Consider the following 19,175-nt stretch of genomic DNA (forward strand, 5'->3'; position numbering starts at 1 on the left):
CCAGCGACCCAGGCTAATGCTCTGGACGTGGGTTCAAATCTCACCATGGCGGCTGGTGGAATTTAAATTTGTTTAATTAATAAGCTAGTCTCAGTATATAGTGACCATTGATTGTTGTAAAAACCCATCTGGTTCACTAATGCCTTTTAAGGAAGGAAATCTGCCGTCCTTATCCGGTCTGGCCAACGTGTGACTCCAGAGTAATTTGGTTGACTCTTGACTGCCCTCTGAAGTGGTCTAGCAAGCCAGCCAGTTCAAGGGGCAATTAGGGATGGGCAACAAATGCAAACACATCCCATAAAAGGATGAATTAATTGGGCAGTAACTTTCAATGGTCAGGGAGCTACTGCAGGTTGGCTCATACACAGTCATCCAGAGGTAGCTGCAAATTTTAGTCGTTCTGCCAATCAGAAGGCTGAGCTTCCAACCAAAAGAGCCTTGGTTTCAGTACAAAGCCCAGGCCCATCAGTTATTATTGACCTTTTTGTGGATGGGCTGCTCCAGTTCTTCTCCAGACCACAAGGTGGAGCACTTGATGGCCAATTCCATGCAACCAAAGTACATCCTCCTCGCAACCAAAGTCCTTCCCCCCAGGCTTTCTCTGGGGCATTTCTCAAGCTGCTTTTACCTTGAGAAACTGCAGCCCACAGTTGACTGACCTCGGCTATAGTTAGTTGTCGGATGATAAATTTGCTGCCTTTCCTTCTCAGGGTTGCCAAACCCTGGCTTTAAACCCATCTCCAATATTTTTAAACTAATAAACAAATGGGTTCAAAGAGAAATGAAAGAAATCCCTCCACCCCTGCCTCCCCCACCCCACCATCACCTGCAAGCAACACACAGTCCAGACTTGGGAATATGTCACCATTCCTGCATCTGGGTTAAAATCTTGGAACTCCCTCCCTAACAGCGCTGTGGGTGTACCTACACCACATGAACTGCGGGCGGCTCAAGATGGCAGCTCCCCACCACCTTCTCAAGGGGCAATTAGGGATGGGCAATAAATGTCAGTCTTGCCAGTGGTGGTGCTCGTATCCTGAGAATAAGAAAACTGCTCGCATATGAAATCAGTTTGTGATCTGTGTTGTGTTTTTGTTTCTGCTCGTAATCTCCCACCTAACCTTTCTTTGGCGCTGACTCCACTGCCCCTTAGAGGGAAGCTGGCAGATAGATTAGCAAACCCTACCTCCACCCTCAGCCCACCTTTTAGTCACAGTTAGCATGCAGCCCAAAGGGTTTATAAACCCCACTGCAAGTTTAGATGGTATGTAAATTTGACCAATAACACTGGGCATTTGCCAGTATTATTTGAGTCAATTACAAAGGCAGAAGACTAAAAGGTCATAAATGCACCATTATCGGTGGCCAGTGCTTTGCACCTCATTAATGTTGTCCAGTATTTTCCGATGTTGTGGTGCTCTCTTCTTAATGTCTGCGTCTCCCCAGCGATCCTCTCTTGGTTGACAGGCTGGCATTTTGTGCTTCTGCTCCCCAGGAACTGAGCAAGAATTGCACCCCCATGCCCAGTCCATGTCTGAGCAGAAGAGCCCACAAGGGATCACAGTGTTGGTGGTTACCTTTCAACATCCTCCAAATAACAGCGGGCAGCTCACATTAATGGCAGTGCGCTCAATATAAGTGGTGGGGGGAACGTTCTGCCCTTTGAGATTCCTTCAGTCATCAAGACCTTTTTATAGAATCATAGAGTGGTTGCAGCACAGAAGGGGGCCATTCAGCCCGTCATATCTGTGCTGGCTATCTGTAAGAGCAACTCCCCTAGTCCCATTCCCCTGCCTTTTCACCGTAGCCCTGAAATCTCTTTCTCTTCAGATAATTATCCGATTCCCTTTTGAAGGCCATGGTTCAATCTGCCTCCACCACGCCCTCAGGCAGCACGTTCCAGATCCTTTTCTTAAAAAAAAAAGATTTTTCTGAACTTTTTGTTTTGTGGGTTTTTTTTTTTGGCTGCATTTCAGGGAAGCAGGAATGCCCGGTGAGTGTGTACTTTGTCCTTGACACTTCGGAGAGCGTGGCCCTGCAGACCCGCATCCAAGGCGACCTGGTCAGCCACATCAAATCCTTCACCACGGACTTTGTGAACAAGGTGGTGAATGGAGCGTTCAAGAACAAGGTGAAAATCACCTGGGAGTTTGGGGGCCTGCACTTCTCTGACCGGGTGGAAGAATTCAGCCAGATAACCTCCAGCAAAGCTGACTTCCTCGCTGCCCTGGACCGCATTGATTACATTGGCCGTGGCACTTTCACGGACTGTGCCTTGAAAGATATGACAGACAATATAAAGCAGCAATCCCGGTCCGATTCCCGGATCCATTTTGCCATCGTCATCACTGATGGTCACGTGACAGGGACCCCTTGCGGCACCGTACAGGCCATGGCGGAGAGGGCCAGGGACGCTGGCATCAAGGTGTTTGCTGTGTCGATTGATGATTTCAGAGATGTGCTGAGTTACAAGCAGGTCCTCAAGGCCATTGCCAACTTGCCACACGAGCTCTATCGAAATAATTACACAGCCACCTCTGCAACTGATAGTGCACGGCCAGTCAGGACAATTGATCGAATCATTCAAGTTATGGTGAGTTCAGTTTGGTTCAAAGCATCTATATTTTTTGTTGTAAGCATATAAAGAAACTTCTTTAGCCAGAGAGTGGTGAATCTATGGAATTCATTGCCACAGAAGGCTGTGGAGGCCAGGTCATTGAGTGTATTTAAGACCGAGATAGATAGGTTCTTGATTGGGAAGGGGATCAAAGGTTACGGGGAGAAGGCGGGAGAATGGGGTTGAGAAACTTATCAGCCATGATTGAATGGCGGAGCAGACTCGATGGGCCGAATGGCCTAATTTCTGCTCCTATGTCTTATGGTCTTATATTAAGCTGTGGATTTTATCTTGATGATCTATTGGGTCTCAGGTTTCTATGTGTCAACTGGACCTTATGATTAAAAGAAACCTTATGTTCTGGCTATATTCCTGTCTTAAACTGTAAGTATTTCTGGTGTGTTTTGCTACGTTAAAGCATTGTATAAAGGCAAGTGCTTCTTGTTGTGTGCTGTTCGATTAGTTTGCCGTAGTAGTTCTGGATAGCTGGTAACATCAGAGTTATACTGTGTGCTGAGAGTCTGCATACCTGCACATGGGCAGGGCTTTGTTCCCAGCCAATAAGTGTCACAGGTTTTGGGACTGTAGGGGGTCTTCACTCTCAAAACCTTCCTGTAGAGAAGAAGCTCTGTTGTTCACGTTTTGCTAAGTGCCCAGGAGGTGCAACCCGATCAGATAAGCTGCTGCAGTGGCCAGCCTGAGCTGTGTCAGATAGGCTCAGTGGGCAGCACTCTTGCTCTTGAGTCAGAAGGTTGTGGGTTCAAGTCCCCCTCCAGAGACTTGAGTACAAAATCTAGGCTGACACTCCAGTGCAGCACTGAGGAAACAGGTTTAAGGATTGACTGCTCTATGAGGTTAAACATCGACATTCTACTGGGTTCAAGAGTGAGGTTCAACAGATTTAAGGATTGACAGAGTTAACAATTGGCAAAACTGCTGCATTAGGGATTGATAGTTCTACTGGTTTAGAAATTGAACATTATTCAGATTAAGCTTTTCTTCTATTCATGGGATGTGGGCATCACTAGCTAGGCCAGCATTTATTGCCCACCCCCTAATTACCCTTGTTAAGCAGGCATTTAAGCATCAACCACATTGTTGTGGGTCTGGAGTCACATGTAGGCTGGACCAGGTAAGGACAGCAGATTTCCTTCCCTAAAGGGAGGGAAGGACCTTCGTGAACTCAATGGTTTTTGCAACAATTGGCATGATCATCATCAGACTTTTAATCCCAAATTTTTATTGAATTCAAATTCCACCATTTGCTGTGATGGATTCAAACCCAGGTCCCCAGAGAATTACCCTGGGTCTTTGGATTACTAGTCCAGCGACAATACCACTACGCCGTCGCCTCCCTGCATTACTCCAGAAGGTTAAGGATAGACAGTTCTCCGTGGTTAAGGGGCGACGGTTCTATTGGGTTAAGGAGCAATGGTTCTATTGGGTTAAGGAGCGACGGTTCTATTGGGGTTAAGGAGCGATGGTTCTATTGGGTTAAGGAGCGATGGTTCTATTGGGTTAAGGAGCGATGGTTCTATTGGGTTAAGGAGCAATGGTTCTATTGGGTTAAGGAGCGGTGAATCTATTGGGTTAAGGAGCAATGGTTCTATTGGGTTAAGGAGCAATGGTTCTATTGGGTTAAGGAGCAATGGTTCTATTGGGTTAAGGAGCAATGGTTCTATTGGGTTAAGGAGCAATGGTTCTATTGGGTTAAGGAGCGACGGTTCTATTGGGTTAAGGAGCGACGGTTCTATTGGGTTAAGGAGCGACGGTTCTATTGGGTTAAAGAGCGACGGTTCTATTGGGTTAAGGAGCGACGGTTCTATTGGGTTAAGGAGCGACGGTTCTATTGGGTTAAGGAGCGACGGTTCTATTGGGTTAAGGAGCGACGGTTCTATTGGGTTAAGGAGCGACGGTTCTATTGGGTTAAGGAGCGATGGTTCTATTGGGTTAAGGAGCGATGGTTCTATTGGGTTAAGGAGCGATGGTTCTATTGGGTTAAGGAGCGGTGAATCTATTGGGTTAAGGAGCAATGGTTCTATTGGGTTAAGGAGCGGTGAATCTATTGGGTTAAGGGGCGACGGTTCTATTGGGTTAAGGAGCAATGGTTCTATTGGGTTAAGGAGCGACGGTTCTTTTGGGTTAAGGAGCGATGGTTCTATTGGGTTAAGGAGCAATGGTTCTATTGGGTTAAGGAGCGGTGAATCTACTGGGTTAAGGAGCAATGGTTCTATTGGGTTAAGGAGCAATGGTTCTCTTGGGTTAAGGAGCAATGGTTCTATTGGGTTAAGGAGCGGTGAATCTATTGGGTTAAGGAGCGACGGTTCTATTGGGTTAAGGAGCGACGGTTCTATTGGGTTAAGGAGCGACGGTTCTATTGGGTTAAAGAGCGACGGTTCTATTGGGTTAAGGAGCGACGGTTCTATTGGGTTAAGGAGCGACGGTTCTATTGGGTTAAGGAGCGACGGTTCTATTGGGTTAAGGAGCGACGGTTCTATTGGGTTAAGGAGCGACGGTTCTATTGGGTTAAGGAGCGACGGTTCTATTGGGTTAAGGAGCGATGGTTCTATTGGGTTAAGGAGCGATGGTTCTATTGGGTTAAGGAGCGGTGAATCTATTGGGTTAAGGAGCAATGGTTCTATTGGGTTAAGGGGCGACGGTTCTATTGGGTTAAGGAGCGACGGTTCTATTGGGTTAAGGAGCGGTGAATCTATTGGGTTAAGGGGCGACGGTTCTATTGGGTTAAGGAGCGACGATTCTATTGGGTTAAGGAGCGACGATTCTATTGGGTTAAGGAGCGATGGTTCTATTGGGTTAAGGAGCGGTGAATCTATCGGGTTAAGGAGCAATGGTTCTATTGGGTTAAGGAGCGATGGTTCTATTGCGTTAAGGAGCGGTGAATCTATCGGGTTAAGGAGCAATGGTTCTATTGGGTTAAGGAGCGATGGTTCTATTGCGTTAAGGAGCGATGGTTCTATTGGGTTAAGGAGCGACGGTTCTATTGGGTTAAGGAGCGATGGTTCTATTGGGTTAAGGAGCAATGGTTCTATTGGGTTAAGGAGCGACGGTTCTATTGGGTTAAGGAGCCATGGTTCTGTTGGGTTAAGGAGCGACGGTTCTATTGGGTTAAGGAGCAATGGTTCTATTGGGTTAAGGAGCAATGGTTCTATTGGGTTAAGGAGCGACGGTTCTATTGGGTTAAGGAGTGACAGTTCTATTGGGTTAAAGAGCAGCGCTTCTATAGGGTTTGAGGCGCAGCGGTTCTAAAGGGTTTGACGTACGGCAGTTCTATAGGGTTTGAGGCATAGTTGTTCTATAGGGTTTGAGGCGCAGCGGTTCTAAAGGGTTTGAGGCGCAGCGGTTCTATAGGGTTTGAGGCATGGTGGTTCTATAGGGTTTGAGGCGCAGCGGTTCTATAGGGTTTGAGGCGCGGCAGTTCTATAGGGTTTGAGGCATGGTGGTTCTATAGGGTTTGAGGCGCAGCGGTTCTATAGGGTTTGAGGCGCGGCAGTTCTATAGGGTTTGAGGCATGGTGGTTCTATAGGGTTTGAGGTGTGGCAGTTTTATAGGGTTTGAGGCATGGCGATTCTATAGGGTTCGAGGTGCTGCTGTTCTATAGGGTTTGTGGCGCGGTGGCTGTATAGGGTTGAGGAGCGACAGGTGGACAGAGTTCTGAATTCATTCCAGTGGAAGAAGCATTGACAATGCTAGAGTTAAGGATAGCTCATGTCACATGGATTATGGATTCTAAACTCTGCACCATTACAGTTTGACAGTTGTACAGGGTCAAGGATTGCCAGATTTACAGGGTTAAAGAATGAGAAGGCATCCAGATTAAGGATTGATTGTTCCAAAGGGTTACAGATTGATTGGTCTGTGGGGTTACGGATTGATTGATTGGTCTGTGGGGTTACGGATTGATTGATTGGTCTGTGGGGTTACGGATTGATTGATTGGTCTGTGGGGTTACGGATTGATTGATTGGTCTGTGGGGTTACAGATTGATTGATTGGTCTGTGGGGTTACGGATTGATTGATTGGTCTGTGGGGTTACGGATTGATTGATTGGTCTGTGGGGTTACGGATTGATTGATTGGTCTGTGGGGTTACGGACTGATTGATTGGTCTGTGGGGTTACGGATTGATTGGTCTATGGGGTTACGGATTGATTGATTGGTCTGTGGGATTGATTGGATTGACATGAATTCGGATTATATATTGATAATTCTGCGTGTTTAAGGATGGATCCTTCTCCAGGTATAAATACTAACAATGTTATGATGTTTAGAATTGATAATTTTACAAAGTTAAAGATGAGCAGCTGTTCAACATTAAGGTTTGGCAGTTCTGCAATTTTATACCTGGATAGGTTTTACAGAGTCAATAATTGACAGTTCATCACAATTAATAATTTACAATTCTGCTCTGTTAAGCGTGGACAGTCCTATCAGGTTAAGGATTGAAAGTCCTACAGAGTTAAGTGTTAACAACTTCACATGGTCAAATATTATTGACTAATGCTGCACACAGATAAGATCATATCTGATCACTTCTGTACCTCTCTCTGTACACAGGTTCCCCTTCCTCAAACCCTACTTCATTCTGTGTCTGTCCTCTCCCAGTTTAAAGTCCGAGCTATCCAGCTTTTAATCCTCCATTCACCATGAACATCTGCAGCTACCGATTCAGTCGACCACATCCTGACCTCCACCTTTGATCCCAAGTCCCATTATAGCCAATAATCTTTCACTCTTGTTGCACCTTGTCTGGCCCTCATCCCTCACACCCAAGGGCTGCAAACTGAAACAGATCGGGCTGACAAATGGTTCAGCCGCCCACCACCAGACCTCACTGGACCACGTAAAGCACCATTGCTTTCTGCCCAATGCTCCCAGGATCTACCTGGAATGTAAAGATTGACCCACCCAACTTCTTTTCTCTGCTACAAATTGTTTTTCTTAAGCCCCTTTTACCCTTTAAACTTGCATCTTTCTCCAGTTTCTCATGCCCTCTCCGAGCTCATCTTGCCACCTCCTACTTCCTCAACCCCATTCCTATTCCTCTATCGCCCCTGCGCTGGCTGACATGACATTGGCCCCCAGTTGAGCAATGCTTTGACTTTAAAACCTCTCATCCCTGTTTTCACATCCTTCCGCAGTCTCACCCCTTGTTGTCCCTAGAACTTCCAGCAGTCCTCCAACCCACAGAGACCTCAGCGCTCCTCCGATTCTGCCCTCCTGCACATCGCTAATTTTAATTGCCCTCCCATTGATGGGTGCTGCTTCAAACCTACCTCTTCGACCAGGCTTTTGGTCGCCTGCCCTAATATCTGCTGATGGATCAAATTTTGTTTGATAAAACATCCTAGAGCACTTTCCAGGAGTGTTACTATGTTAAAAGGTGCACTGTGTAAATGCAGTTGTTGTTAAAGTGAGAACAAATGCAATCATGGACGGGCAGCTTGACGGGGTTTGGGGGGGTCACGGACGGGCAGCTTGACGGGGGGGGTCATGGATGGGCAGCTTGACGGGGTTTGGGGGGGGTCACGGACGGGCAGCTTGATGGGGGGGTCATGGACGGGCAGCTTGACGGGGTTTGGGGGGGGTCAAGGACGGGCAGCTTGACGGGGGGGTCACGGACGGGCAGCTTGACGGGGGGTCACGGACGGGCAGCTTGACGGGGGGTCACGGACGGGCAACTTGACGGGGGGGTCACGGACAGGCAGCTTGAAGGGGGGTCACAGACGGGCAACTTGACCCGGAGGGGTTGGGGAGGGGGGTCACGGACGGGCAGCTTGACCCGCAGAGGGGGGTGAGGGGTCACAGATGGACAGTTTAACCCAGGGGAAGGGGGGGTGAGGGGTCACGGACGGGTAGTTTGACCGGGGGTTTGGGGGGGGGGGGTGGTGAGGGGTCACGGACGGGCAGTTTAACCCAGGGGAAGTGGGGGGTGAGGGGTCACGGACGGGTAGTTTGACCCGGGGGAGGGGGGTGAGGGGTCACGGACGGGTAGTTTGACCCGGGGGGGGGGGGGGGTGGGGGGTGGGGGGGTGGGGGGGGGGGGGGTGAGGGGTCACGGACGGGCAGTTTAACCCAGGGGGAAAGGGGGTGAGGGGTCACGGATGGGTAGTTTAACCCGGGGGGAGGGGTGGTGAGGGGTCACGGACTGGCAGATTGACCCGGGGGGAGGGGGGGTGAGGGGTCACAGACGGGTAGTTTGACCCGGGGGGAGGGGGTGAGGGGGGTCACGGACGGGCAGTTTGACCCGGGGGGAGGGGGTGAGGGGGGTCACGGACGGGCAGTTTGACCCGGGGGGAGGGGGTGAGGGAGGTCACGGATGGGCAGTTTGACCCGGGGGAGGGGTGGTGAGGGGTCACGGATGGGTAGTTTGACCCGGGGGAGGGGTGAGGGGTCACGGACGGGCAGATTGATGGGGAAGTCACAGATGAGTACAAAACTAAAATGCTATGGATGCTTGTAATCTGAGATAAAAACAGAAAATACTGGAAATACTCAGCAGGTCAGACAGCATCTGTGAGAGAATGTCAATGTTTCAGATCAAAGACTTTTCCATCCTGACTGATAATTACACAGGATTAGTGGTGGAATCCTGTTGAAGATTTCTTCAAAGCATTCCCTTTTGCCAGTAAGAAGGGTTTCACAACCTTGTTCCTGTGACATTATCATCCCTTTAATGTTGTTTTAAATTTAACCTTACCAGCATTGAGGCTGAATTTATTTCTGGGACCCTGTCAAACTTGAGACCAAATGAAAGTGAAATTCCTGACTTTAACCAACCACAGGGGCTATACTGAAATGTAGATAACACTGTTTAGCACCAGACACCTCGCACTGGCTTCCCTCGCACTGACCTCCCTTGCACTGACCTCCGACAGCTCCCCGACCATGCTGACCTCTGACACCAAGCCCCCGTCACACTGACCTCCGACCTCCCTCCGACACTGACCACCCCCTCCGACCTCCCTTTGACACCAACTCCCCCCCGCCAAAACACTGACCTCCGACCTCCCTCCAGCACCGACCCCCCTCACACTGACCTCTGACCTCTGTACGACACCAACCCCCTCCTCAAACTGACCTCAGACTTCCCTCTGACACCACCCCGCCCCCCTCCACCCTCCCCCCGCAATGACCTCCAACACCAAACTCCCTCACACTGACTTGTAATTTTGTAACCTAACAGACAGTGCACAGAAGATAAGATATAGGACCGTGACATGCCACTCGAGTGCTTTTTTCCCTGCGTTTGCTCTTTACGCGAGCAAATAATTCTGATCATGTTTTTTCGCCTCTTCCTGTCCTCCATCTCTTCCTTCATTCACCTATCCAATCTAATCTTGAATATTGACAATCTTTTTGTCTTAACCGCTCACCCTGGGACTGATTTCCACAACCTCACGCAGTCTGGGCAGAATTTTACGGTCCCGTTGCGGAGGGGACGTGGCTGTAAAATGCGGCAAGCCATTCCAAAGCCCATTGACTTCGTCGGGACCATAAAATCCCACTGGCATAAAATTCCACCCTCTCTGTGTGAAGGAGATCCTCCAGCTCCACGTTCCAAGTCTCTCCATTGAGCCCTATTTCTATGGTCCCGTGGTCTTGAGCCTTCAGTCACAGGAATCAGCAACCATACACCCTGTTTCTTTCTTTCATTATTTTAAACACGTTCATCATATCTCGCTTCAACTTGTGTTGCTCCGACGAGAAAACAGACACAATAATATTATATTGTGCAACATTGAGGCAGAGAAGAGCGACCTTTAGTCTACATGTTGACCATTGTTAAACCCAGAGTTCCCAGCCCTGGTCGGATATATTTCTGGAGTTTCTATCACATGACCTCCTTCTTCTGTCAAATGCCCAATCCATTAAAGGAGCCTTTTTAAAAAAAAAAAAATCTCCAATACTTTTATAATTACTCAGCAAAAGTATTCAAGGCAAATGACAAAAACACGCAATTATTTAATGCCCCTGTGCTTTGTCTGCCAGGTTCGTAGTAGCATCGAGGAGATTATTTTAAAATTCCTGAACACACGAATAAGGGCAGGAGTAGACCAAGCAGCCCATCGAGCCTGCTCCGCCATTCAATTCGGCCGCTTCCATGCCCACTCCCCATGTTCCTTCATCCCCTGAGGGACCAAAAACCTGTCTGTCTCAGGGTTACGTATAGTTAATGATGGAGCAACCACAACCCTCTGGATCCAGCCCCTTCAGAATCTTGTACGTTTCAGTGGGGATTCCTGGGTAATCGTGTAGGGTTGACAACACTGAAGGATACCTGACCTAGGAGTAGAGTGTGGAACCGTAACCCAGTTAGTATCTGTCACCTCCAAGATCTGATGGAAGAAATGGGATGTAAGGAATAGTGACGTATTATGTGCCCCTCATTCAGACATCTAGATTTCCCTGTTCCAAACAAACTTGCAGGCATGAAAGAGACATTTACTGAATTGAGTATATGTTCAACGTGACACATGCCTCTTCATATCTCTCATGGAGTCATTGAATCATAGAATGATACAGCGCAGGAGATCATTCAGCCCATTGTGCTGGTGCCAGCCATTTGAAAGAATGATGCACTTAGTCCACCCCCAGCTCTTTTCTGTGGTCCTCCAAATTTTCCCTGTTCAAGCATTTTCCGTCAGCCTTTCAGATTATAACAACTGGCTGTGCAAAAGCAAAATTCCCCCCAGCTCCGTTTTTTTTTAAACTAGCTTTATCCTGTGTCTTGCTACTGACCCTCTGCCACTGCAACCAGTTCCTATTTGCTTGATCTAAAACCCTCCCTGACTTTGAACACCTCTATCAATTCTTCCCTTAACCTTCTCTCAGCTAAGGAGAATAACTCCAGTTGCTCTAGTCTCTCCATATAACTGAAGCGTCACACCCCTGGAAAACGTTCCAGAATTGGCCACAATTGTCCAGCAGGGTCCTAACCATTGTTTTATAAAAGTTTATTATAATTTCCTTGTTGTAAAGCCTATATATATAAAGCTAAGGTTCTGTATGCTGTTTGTTACTGTTCTGCATTTCATGTCATCTGCAAATTTTGAAATTGTGCTCTAATTATTCAAGTCCAGGTCACTACTATTTATCAGAAAGAGCAGTGGTCCCAATACCAAATCCTAGGGAACTACACATTTCCCTCTAGTCTAAGAAAACAGTCATTCAGTTCTTTTCTGTCCTCTCTGTCCTCTAGCTAGTTTCATATCCATAAAGCCATTCCTCTTAATCCCATGGGCTTTAATTTTGCTAACAAGTCCGTCATATGATACTTTGCGAAACGCTAAATACACAACATCAACCTCATTGTCCTTATCAACCCTCTCGTTACTCCCTCAGTCAGGTAGTCAAACATGATTTACCTTTAACAAATCCATCCTGGCTTTCATTTATTGACCTATTTTATCCCCAGTGTCAATTAACTTTGCCTGGACTATTGTCTTTCAAAGTTTCCCCGCTGGCTCACTGGCCTGTAGATGCTGGGTTTATTCTTTACCTCCTTCTTTATTTGAACAGGGGTGCAACATTTGTACTCCGGTCCTCCAGCACCTAAAGAGGGTTGGAAGATTGTGGTCATGACCGTTGCTATCCCACCTTTACTTTCGTTAGCAATCCGAGATACATCCCACCTGGACTGGGAGATTTTTGAATGCTGCCAAGCTTTTAAGAACCTCCACTGTAACTATCTTTTCCCTATTCTGTTTCTCTAATACCTTCTCCTCCTCTACTGTGACATTGCAAGCATTATTATTTGAATAAAGTACCTCAGCCATATGCCCTCTGCCTCCACAAGACAATTTCCTTTTTGTCCCTAATTAGCTCCACCCTTCATTTGACAACCATTTTGCTTTTTATACGCTTATAAAAGACTTTCAGGTTCCGTTTTATGTTGGCCATTAATCCATTCTCATACTCTCTCTTTGCCCCTCCTATTCTCTCTTTTGGTTCTGTGTACTTTTTAATGATCAATCTAACATACACTGCCTCAGATAAATTGAGACTATACTTCTTAAGTGTTTGATGGAACAAGCTCCATAGAAGCAGCTAGTTCAGACTCACTCATACAAATTCGATGGATCTCTTCTGGAAAATAGCATTTTGGGGATAAAACATGTGAGAAATTTGAGACACGACGTGGTGACTTTGGACCATTGGTCTTCCCTCATCTCCCCTCTCCCCTCCCTCCCTAACACATGGAGTCACTCCTGGCTTCTCTTCGATCCACTACAGTTGCCAACTCCAGTTGGATGCATTCCTGGAGGTTTCACCACATGAACTTCTTCCTCCATTAGTTGTCCAACATGCCCATTCTCACGCTGTTATGCCACTCACAACAAGTGGAAAGCGAACAGAATCTTTGTTATTCAATTAGGTGATTCTTAATTATCAGCCAAAGAGCCTCTTCTTTCCTAATCCTCCTAATCCTTTTCTAACTGATAAACAACAGCATAGGAAGGAAATAATTTGTTTTTTTTTAATACTGCCTGTTGTGATATGAGGTACAATTACCTTTAAGGAGGCATATCTTAAACTGCTGTCACTCATTATCACCTCGACAGGATGTGATGAATTAGTTCCATGCCGTGTTGTCAGTCTTTAACCAGCAACAGTAGGAGTCAGATGTCTATAGTCTCCTCTTCAAATAAAGGACCCACATTATTGTTTCGCCAATCCTTGTCACGTGATTGGTATGTTTACGACGAAGAGAAGAACGTAACACTGCCATTTCTTTTTCTCTCTGGGGTTGTCTCTTCCTGGAGAGTCCAGGACAATCCTGTTGGGTTGATGGACCTGTTCTCCACCCGCGCGCACACCCCCCCCCGCCAGCCTTTGCATGTCCTCTTTCTTTATTTAGGGATGTGGCGATCTGAGACTGTGTGTGGAGCTCCCAAGAGTGTCTGGCTCATGGCACTTGGCATAACTTTAGAAGCATCAACCCCTCAACACTGTGGTTCAGTGAGGAACACATCAGTCATGTCTTGGTATCTGAAAGGTACAATATTAACCCATTTTAAAGCCACTCTTCAGCCCAAGAAAGCACAATGTGACTGAAGATCACAACTGAGTGAAAGAGAGGGGGCAGAAAATCCTCAATAACTTGGGATCCTTCTGCATTCCCAGGTGCAGCTTAACATGAATGGGAAGCACAGGTGTCCATGTGACTCTCCGAATGTGAATAAGGCAGTGAATTAAATCATTTCCTGTTGACCAGCATCAGTGCCGATCAGAAAAACCTCGGCCTACATTTCCAGTGCTTGAAACAAAAGCAAATAGTACCCCACTTACAGAGAGGAGCTCGTTTCCATAGAAACAACGGGCCCTAAAAATATTACTCAAATTTTGATGTATCATGTGTAACACTCATCGCCTTTTAGGTTTGTGGTGGGGAAGGGGGGTGCTGGGACTGTACCTAATCTCAACTCTAGCACTATAATGTATAGTACCAATTGTGCTGACCACATGCTTTGGTGATGTAATGTTCAACTCTGACCTGTTTGTCTGTGGTGCTGTTTTACTGTGAGCTCTGCTGACTGAGTTTTCCTCTAATTTATGTTTTACAGAAAACAGAGTCCTTCAATAAGGTGAGTGTGACTACATTTCTGTTCAACGCTGTTTTACTCAAGTTAAACTATGTTTCTATCCAGTCCATCAGCGCTGGTAAATTCTTGCACATTCAGTGAGGGAAGTGACCCTTAAAGCCACATTTACCTCGTAGCTTACTGGACAGAATGTCGTACTTGGATGGAAAAGGTTTTGACAACCTCAGTTCCTGGTTCCATCCAGCACCTGAGGCAGGGTGCCCCAGGGGGATGTTGTCCACCTCTTCGGGCACTGGGGATCTGGGGAAGTCCCACTGTACCAGCCATTCTGGCACCGACTTTCTCGGCTTGCGCTGCCATCTGGTGGATGCGCTGGAAGCTCACCAGACTCTTCCCCTTCCCCCGCGGCCCCCACCAACTAAGAAAACGATACCTCCACAGCCATCGGAGTCAGGAAAGTTGGCCTGTAAGAGTTCGAAATACACTGCTGTAGTTTTGCAATATGATTTATTCCTCGCAAGGAACAAGGGGATTGGACAAATATTAACAGAAGGAATAGTAAAGGGAAGGGGAAATGGGATTAGCATGGGTGGTTCTGATGTGGAGCTGGTACTAAAACAAGCGCAATGGGCCGACTGGAATCCTGGCGTATCAAATTGAGCCAAGGAACAGAACAGTTCAGATACGTGCTGTCGATGGAACCTGGAGCAGACAGGGATAAAGTAATCAGGAGAGGGAGAAAGAAGAGAGTAAGAGAGGGAAAGAAAGCCAGAAGGAACTACTCAGTGTTATCAAGTTGGGATCATGTGACACTTCATGTTTGGCGCTGCTATTAAACGTTATTCCGTGTGATATAGGACACTGCTCACCCATGCTGAGGCGTTTAGTGATTACTTTATTGATTTACTTTGGGAGTTTTGGTTTAACTCCCAAAGCTCATCGAGAAAGTGGGAGTTTTTTTTTACATTTTCTTAAATCGAGACTCGTGTGCGGAGGGGGGTGCACAGTGTCGTGGTGTAACCACGGCAGCAAGATCTGACCCAGTGCTCCTCCATTGTTGTTGGGCTTTGACATGAGATCAAAGGTGAGTCATTTTAAATTAACCAGCCCAACAGGACTCTGGCGGGATTGGATTGGCTGTCCGTTTTTAACGCCCCCTCCTCCCATTATGGAAAATAGACTGGGTGGTTCATCCAATCCCACCTGTTTCATGCCAGATGGTTTGAGTTAAATTCATACCCACCCCCCAATCACACTGAAACTCTCGACGGCTTTCGGACCCTGTCATAAAACTGTTCCTAATGTCCTGCTGATAACCACTAGCTTGGCAATCTCACTGACAAAGACCCAATGAAGGAAATGCTTAAAGGAAAATGTCCCTGCTTTCCACTCCCTCACTGAATGTGTGACTCCAGTCCAGGCCCAGACCAACAGAGCCTTCCTGTCCCTGGCCACAAGCATTGCCCGAGGCTACCCCCACTACTGGGCTGCCTGTGAGGCAGTGCCTGGCACCAGCAGAAGAGGCAGGAAAATGAGGACATTTGTTTTTGTTGGGCTGCAGTGATTGGGAGCTTCTGGAGGCCAGGAAGACTTCAACATCCTAGGAGGGGAGGTGGAAGAGGGCAGTTAGAACTTGCTACCTCCAGTCTCCTGCTATGGTTTCCTCCAGGGCCTTGGGTGTAAACAGCAGTTCCATGTTTTGTGGACACCCAGCTTTAATCTTGCCAAATCTGCTTGGGTGTATTTCCTGGAGGTTTCATCACATGACCTCCTGCCGCAAACAGCCCCACCCCCACACTTCTGCCATTGGGTGATCCTCCAGGCGCACTGCCTCCTTGCAACCAATTGGTAAAAGCAACAGACATTTTCCTACCTGATTTGATTAATCCTGACTATCAACCCAACAGCCCTTTGCCCACCTCCACTACTTTTACAACTTATAAATGAAATGCTTAGAGAAAATGGAAAGAGAAGCACTTTTTTTTTTGTTTAATGTCCCAATGAGTTTCCTGAAGATTGATTATCAATTCCTGGAGACTCTAGGGAAATCCTGGAGGGTTGGCAACACAGCTAGCTGTCAAAATGGAGAATGAAGGGAGAGAGCTGGAGGCCCCCTCAATGCTTATGAGCAGGCCTCTGAAGACCTATACTTTTTTTAATGTGAGATGTGCACATTAATGACAAAACCAAAGCTTGTTGCCCATACCTAATTGCCCTTGAACTGAGCAGCATGTTAGGCCATTTCAGAGGGCAGTTAAGAATCAATCACATTACTGAGGGCCTGGAGTCACATGTAGGCCAGACTAGGTAAGGATGGCAGATTTCCTCCCCTAAAGGAACCAGATGGGTTTTTACAACAATTGATGATAGTTGTCATGGTCACCGTTACTGAGCCTAGCTTTCATTATCCAGATTTATTCATTGAATTCAAATCCCACCTGTTGTGGTAACCTGAGCATCTGGATTACTAGTCCAGTGACATTACCATTATGCCACCATCTCTCGCTGACCTACAGGTGCCAGCCAAACTCCACACCACACCACCACCTCCCCCCCGCCCCCCCCACCCCACCACCTCCAGGGCAATCCCAGGGCAACGCAGAAGTAATGGAGACCTGTCCCCTGCTTCCTGGACCTGGCGCTTGGGGATCTGAATGTTGTTGATACGAGGCACCCTTTAGTGTTTTTTTTCAGTAGAAAGTAACTGTTTCTATTCAAAGGCGGGTTAGACTAAAATATTTTTTGCCTGAGCTTTCAGTTTCACTTTGTGATTGAGCGATGATTGTTCAATAAGAATCTAGGCCTTGTTTGAATATTGACAGGTGATGGACCATTTCCTTCATTAACCATGACACTCTTGTGACTTTCAGTGCTATAAAATGAAGTGTCTGGAATATTCAGGTGGCACTGGCTTGAAGGGATTCAAAGGGCGAAAGGTAAGTAGAATCAAACATTGTTATTTTTCACTTGAGAGCAACACAGGAACTTTAGGCTCCAGACGAAGAAGCTTAAGCTTGTGTCGTCGACTCGCTGGATATTTGCACGCTGACTCCCTTGGTCATCAGGGCAGGGTGGAACCCGATGTCTTGTGAGTCGACTCCCCCCCCCCCACCCCACCTGATTTTGGTGGTACCTGTGGAGATTCCTGACCAGTCCTCTTGCCGAGATTCTCCTGCTCCAGAAGAACAGTCGTGGGGTGGCACAGTGCACTGCAGGGAATAGACTTCCTCTCTGTCTGACCCCCAGTCCAGTGAACCCTGCGGGGCTGTAGTCAGCAGGACCAGAGAGGCTGAGGGAAGGAGGAAGCCTTTGGCCCTCTCACCTGCCCCTGCTGTCTTGTGCCTGGTGTCAATAAGATTGACCTCACTTGCCCCTGAGACAACGGAAAAATGTTGGAAACAACTGTTAGGCCCTGCAGCCTCTGGTAGTGAAATATTAGGTTGTTACTCTGGGTGGAAAGTCTTCATCAGAACTCCTGAGAGTTGACTGCTTAAGCATTTTAGAAAGCATCAGTTAGCTCCATAGTGCTGCATTCCTTCTGCCCACTCCCCCCCGCCACCACACCCCCCACCCCCCCCCCCCCCCATTTCACTGCTGAGTCTACCCCAGCCTCAGTTGCCAAGTCACTGGGGCCAAGAGGAGCTCCATTCCCTCCTACCAGGCCAGCAAGAGGACCCTGCAATTTGTTTTGAGTGTAGCTGGTGGGCGAGGTTGTGTTCAGCTGTGATGCCCTTATGAATTAACAGCCTGTAGACACACTCTGTCCAAAGCTCACACGTATTAAATGGCCAGCTGGACAATGTCCCAGAAGAGCTCAGAACAGAACAGATAATTAGCTAGGGCTTAATGGTCACAAGCAATCTTCAAAAAAAAAGTAGTTGTCAGCTTAGTTTTGTGGGCGGCCCACCCATCATCCTAAAAGGTTAAGTCGTGGGCTCAAGCCCTACGACAATACTCACTGAGCACATGTATGATATTTCAGCACTGAAGGAGTGCTGCACTGTCAGAGGAGTCGTTCCTCGGATGGGGCGTTAAACCATGCCCTGATTGCCCCCTTGGATGGAGATAATAGAGCTCGAGGCACTCCTCGAAGGAGAGGCTAGCTCGCATTGGTCTCCCAGCCAATACTCACCTCTTCACTGACAACAGGTTAACTAGCTGTTAATCAGTGAAGAGTGTGAACAGAGCTAATGCAAAATGGCCACTTCTTTGCCTAGCTGACTTCCAAGTAATTTCCTGTAAATGAAGCTCTCTGGAACATATCTAAGGAAGTGAATGAGTTGTCATTCGATAGAAAGACTTGCATTTATAAAATGGATATGTGAAGAAACATCATATAATCTTTGTCTTTACAGGGAGAAAAGGGAAGAACTGGTGACGCTGGTGATCCAGGTCCAGAAGGACGGCCGGTAAGTGTCATTTTATTGAGATTCTTTTTTTTAAAACACCAGCTTTTTCTCACATTTGTGAATGAAATTCTTTTTTCTTCTCGTGCAGGGTGATCCAGGTATCGAAGGCCCCATTGGATTCCCTGGTCCTAAGGTAAGAGATGCATTTGCTCGTTGGCTGCTTCACTGGGCTTGTCGGGCCTCCCAGGGTTCCAGCAACTCAAATCCCCAGCCTACAAAATGCAGGCAGGCCCGAGGGGAGCCCAAACTTGATATCCCTCCGCATCCCAGGGACATTAGTGATTAAACTGTCCTGTCTGTGAGTTTTTCTTGGCTGCAAACAGGTACGTCCTGTGCCTCAGCCCCTTATCCTGCTTTCTGGCTGCTTTTCAACGTGTGGAGGAGGAGGGGGTGAGGGCGGAGTGCGAGCAGGTGGACAGAAGCGGCAATAGGACAGTCCCAAGTGGTTGAAGGCCATACGCATCAGGCATCATATCAATTAAAGATATGACTAATGCTGAAGTTGAAATCCCACTGTGATATGTTAGTGATCACCATACGTACGTACATGAAATTTCACAGAGGAATTGACCAGCTTTTTTATTCA

The 19,175-nt window shown here is 47.4% G+C and overlaps 1 protein-coding gene across 3 annotated transcripts in view; it reads left to right on the top strand.

Moving 5' to 3' along the window:
* col6a2 (collagen, type VI, alpha 2) overlaps positions 1 to 19,175 on the top strand; it is an 88,979-nt gene that overhangs the window by 15,290 nt on the left and 54,514 nt on the right. For all 3 annotated transcript variants that reach the window (XM_078551562.1, XM_078551564.1, XM_078551563.1), the window contains exons 3-7: positions 1,977 to 2,593; positions 14,202 to 14,222; positions 17,051 to 17,116; positions 18,536 to 18,589; positions 18,678 to 18,722. In XM_078551562.1, coding sequence (XP_078407688.1) covers positions 1,977 to 2,593; positions 14,202 to 14,222; positions 17,051 to 17,116; positions 18,536 to 18,589; positions 18,678 to 18,722 — 803 coding nt within the window. The remainder of the gene's footprint in view (positions 1 to 1,976; positions 2,594 to 14,201; positions 14,223 to 17,050; positions 17,117 to 18,535; positions 18,590 to 18,677; positions 18,723 to 19,175) is intronic.

Source organism: Cetorhinus maximus, chromosome 11 (assembly GCF_964194155.1).
Source record: "Cetorhinus maximus chromosome 11, sCetMax3.hap1.1, whole genome shotgun sequence".
Taxonomy (NCBI): Eukaryota; Metazoa; Chordata; class Chondrichthyes; order Lamniformes; family Cetorhinidae; genus Cetorhinus; species Cetorhinus maximus.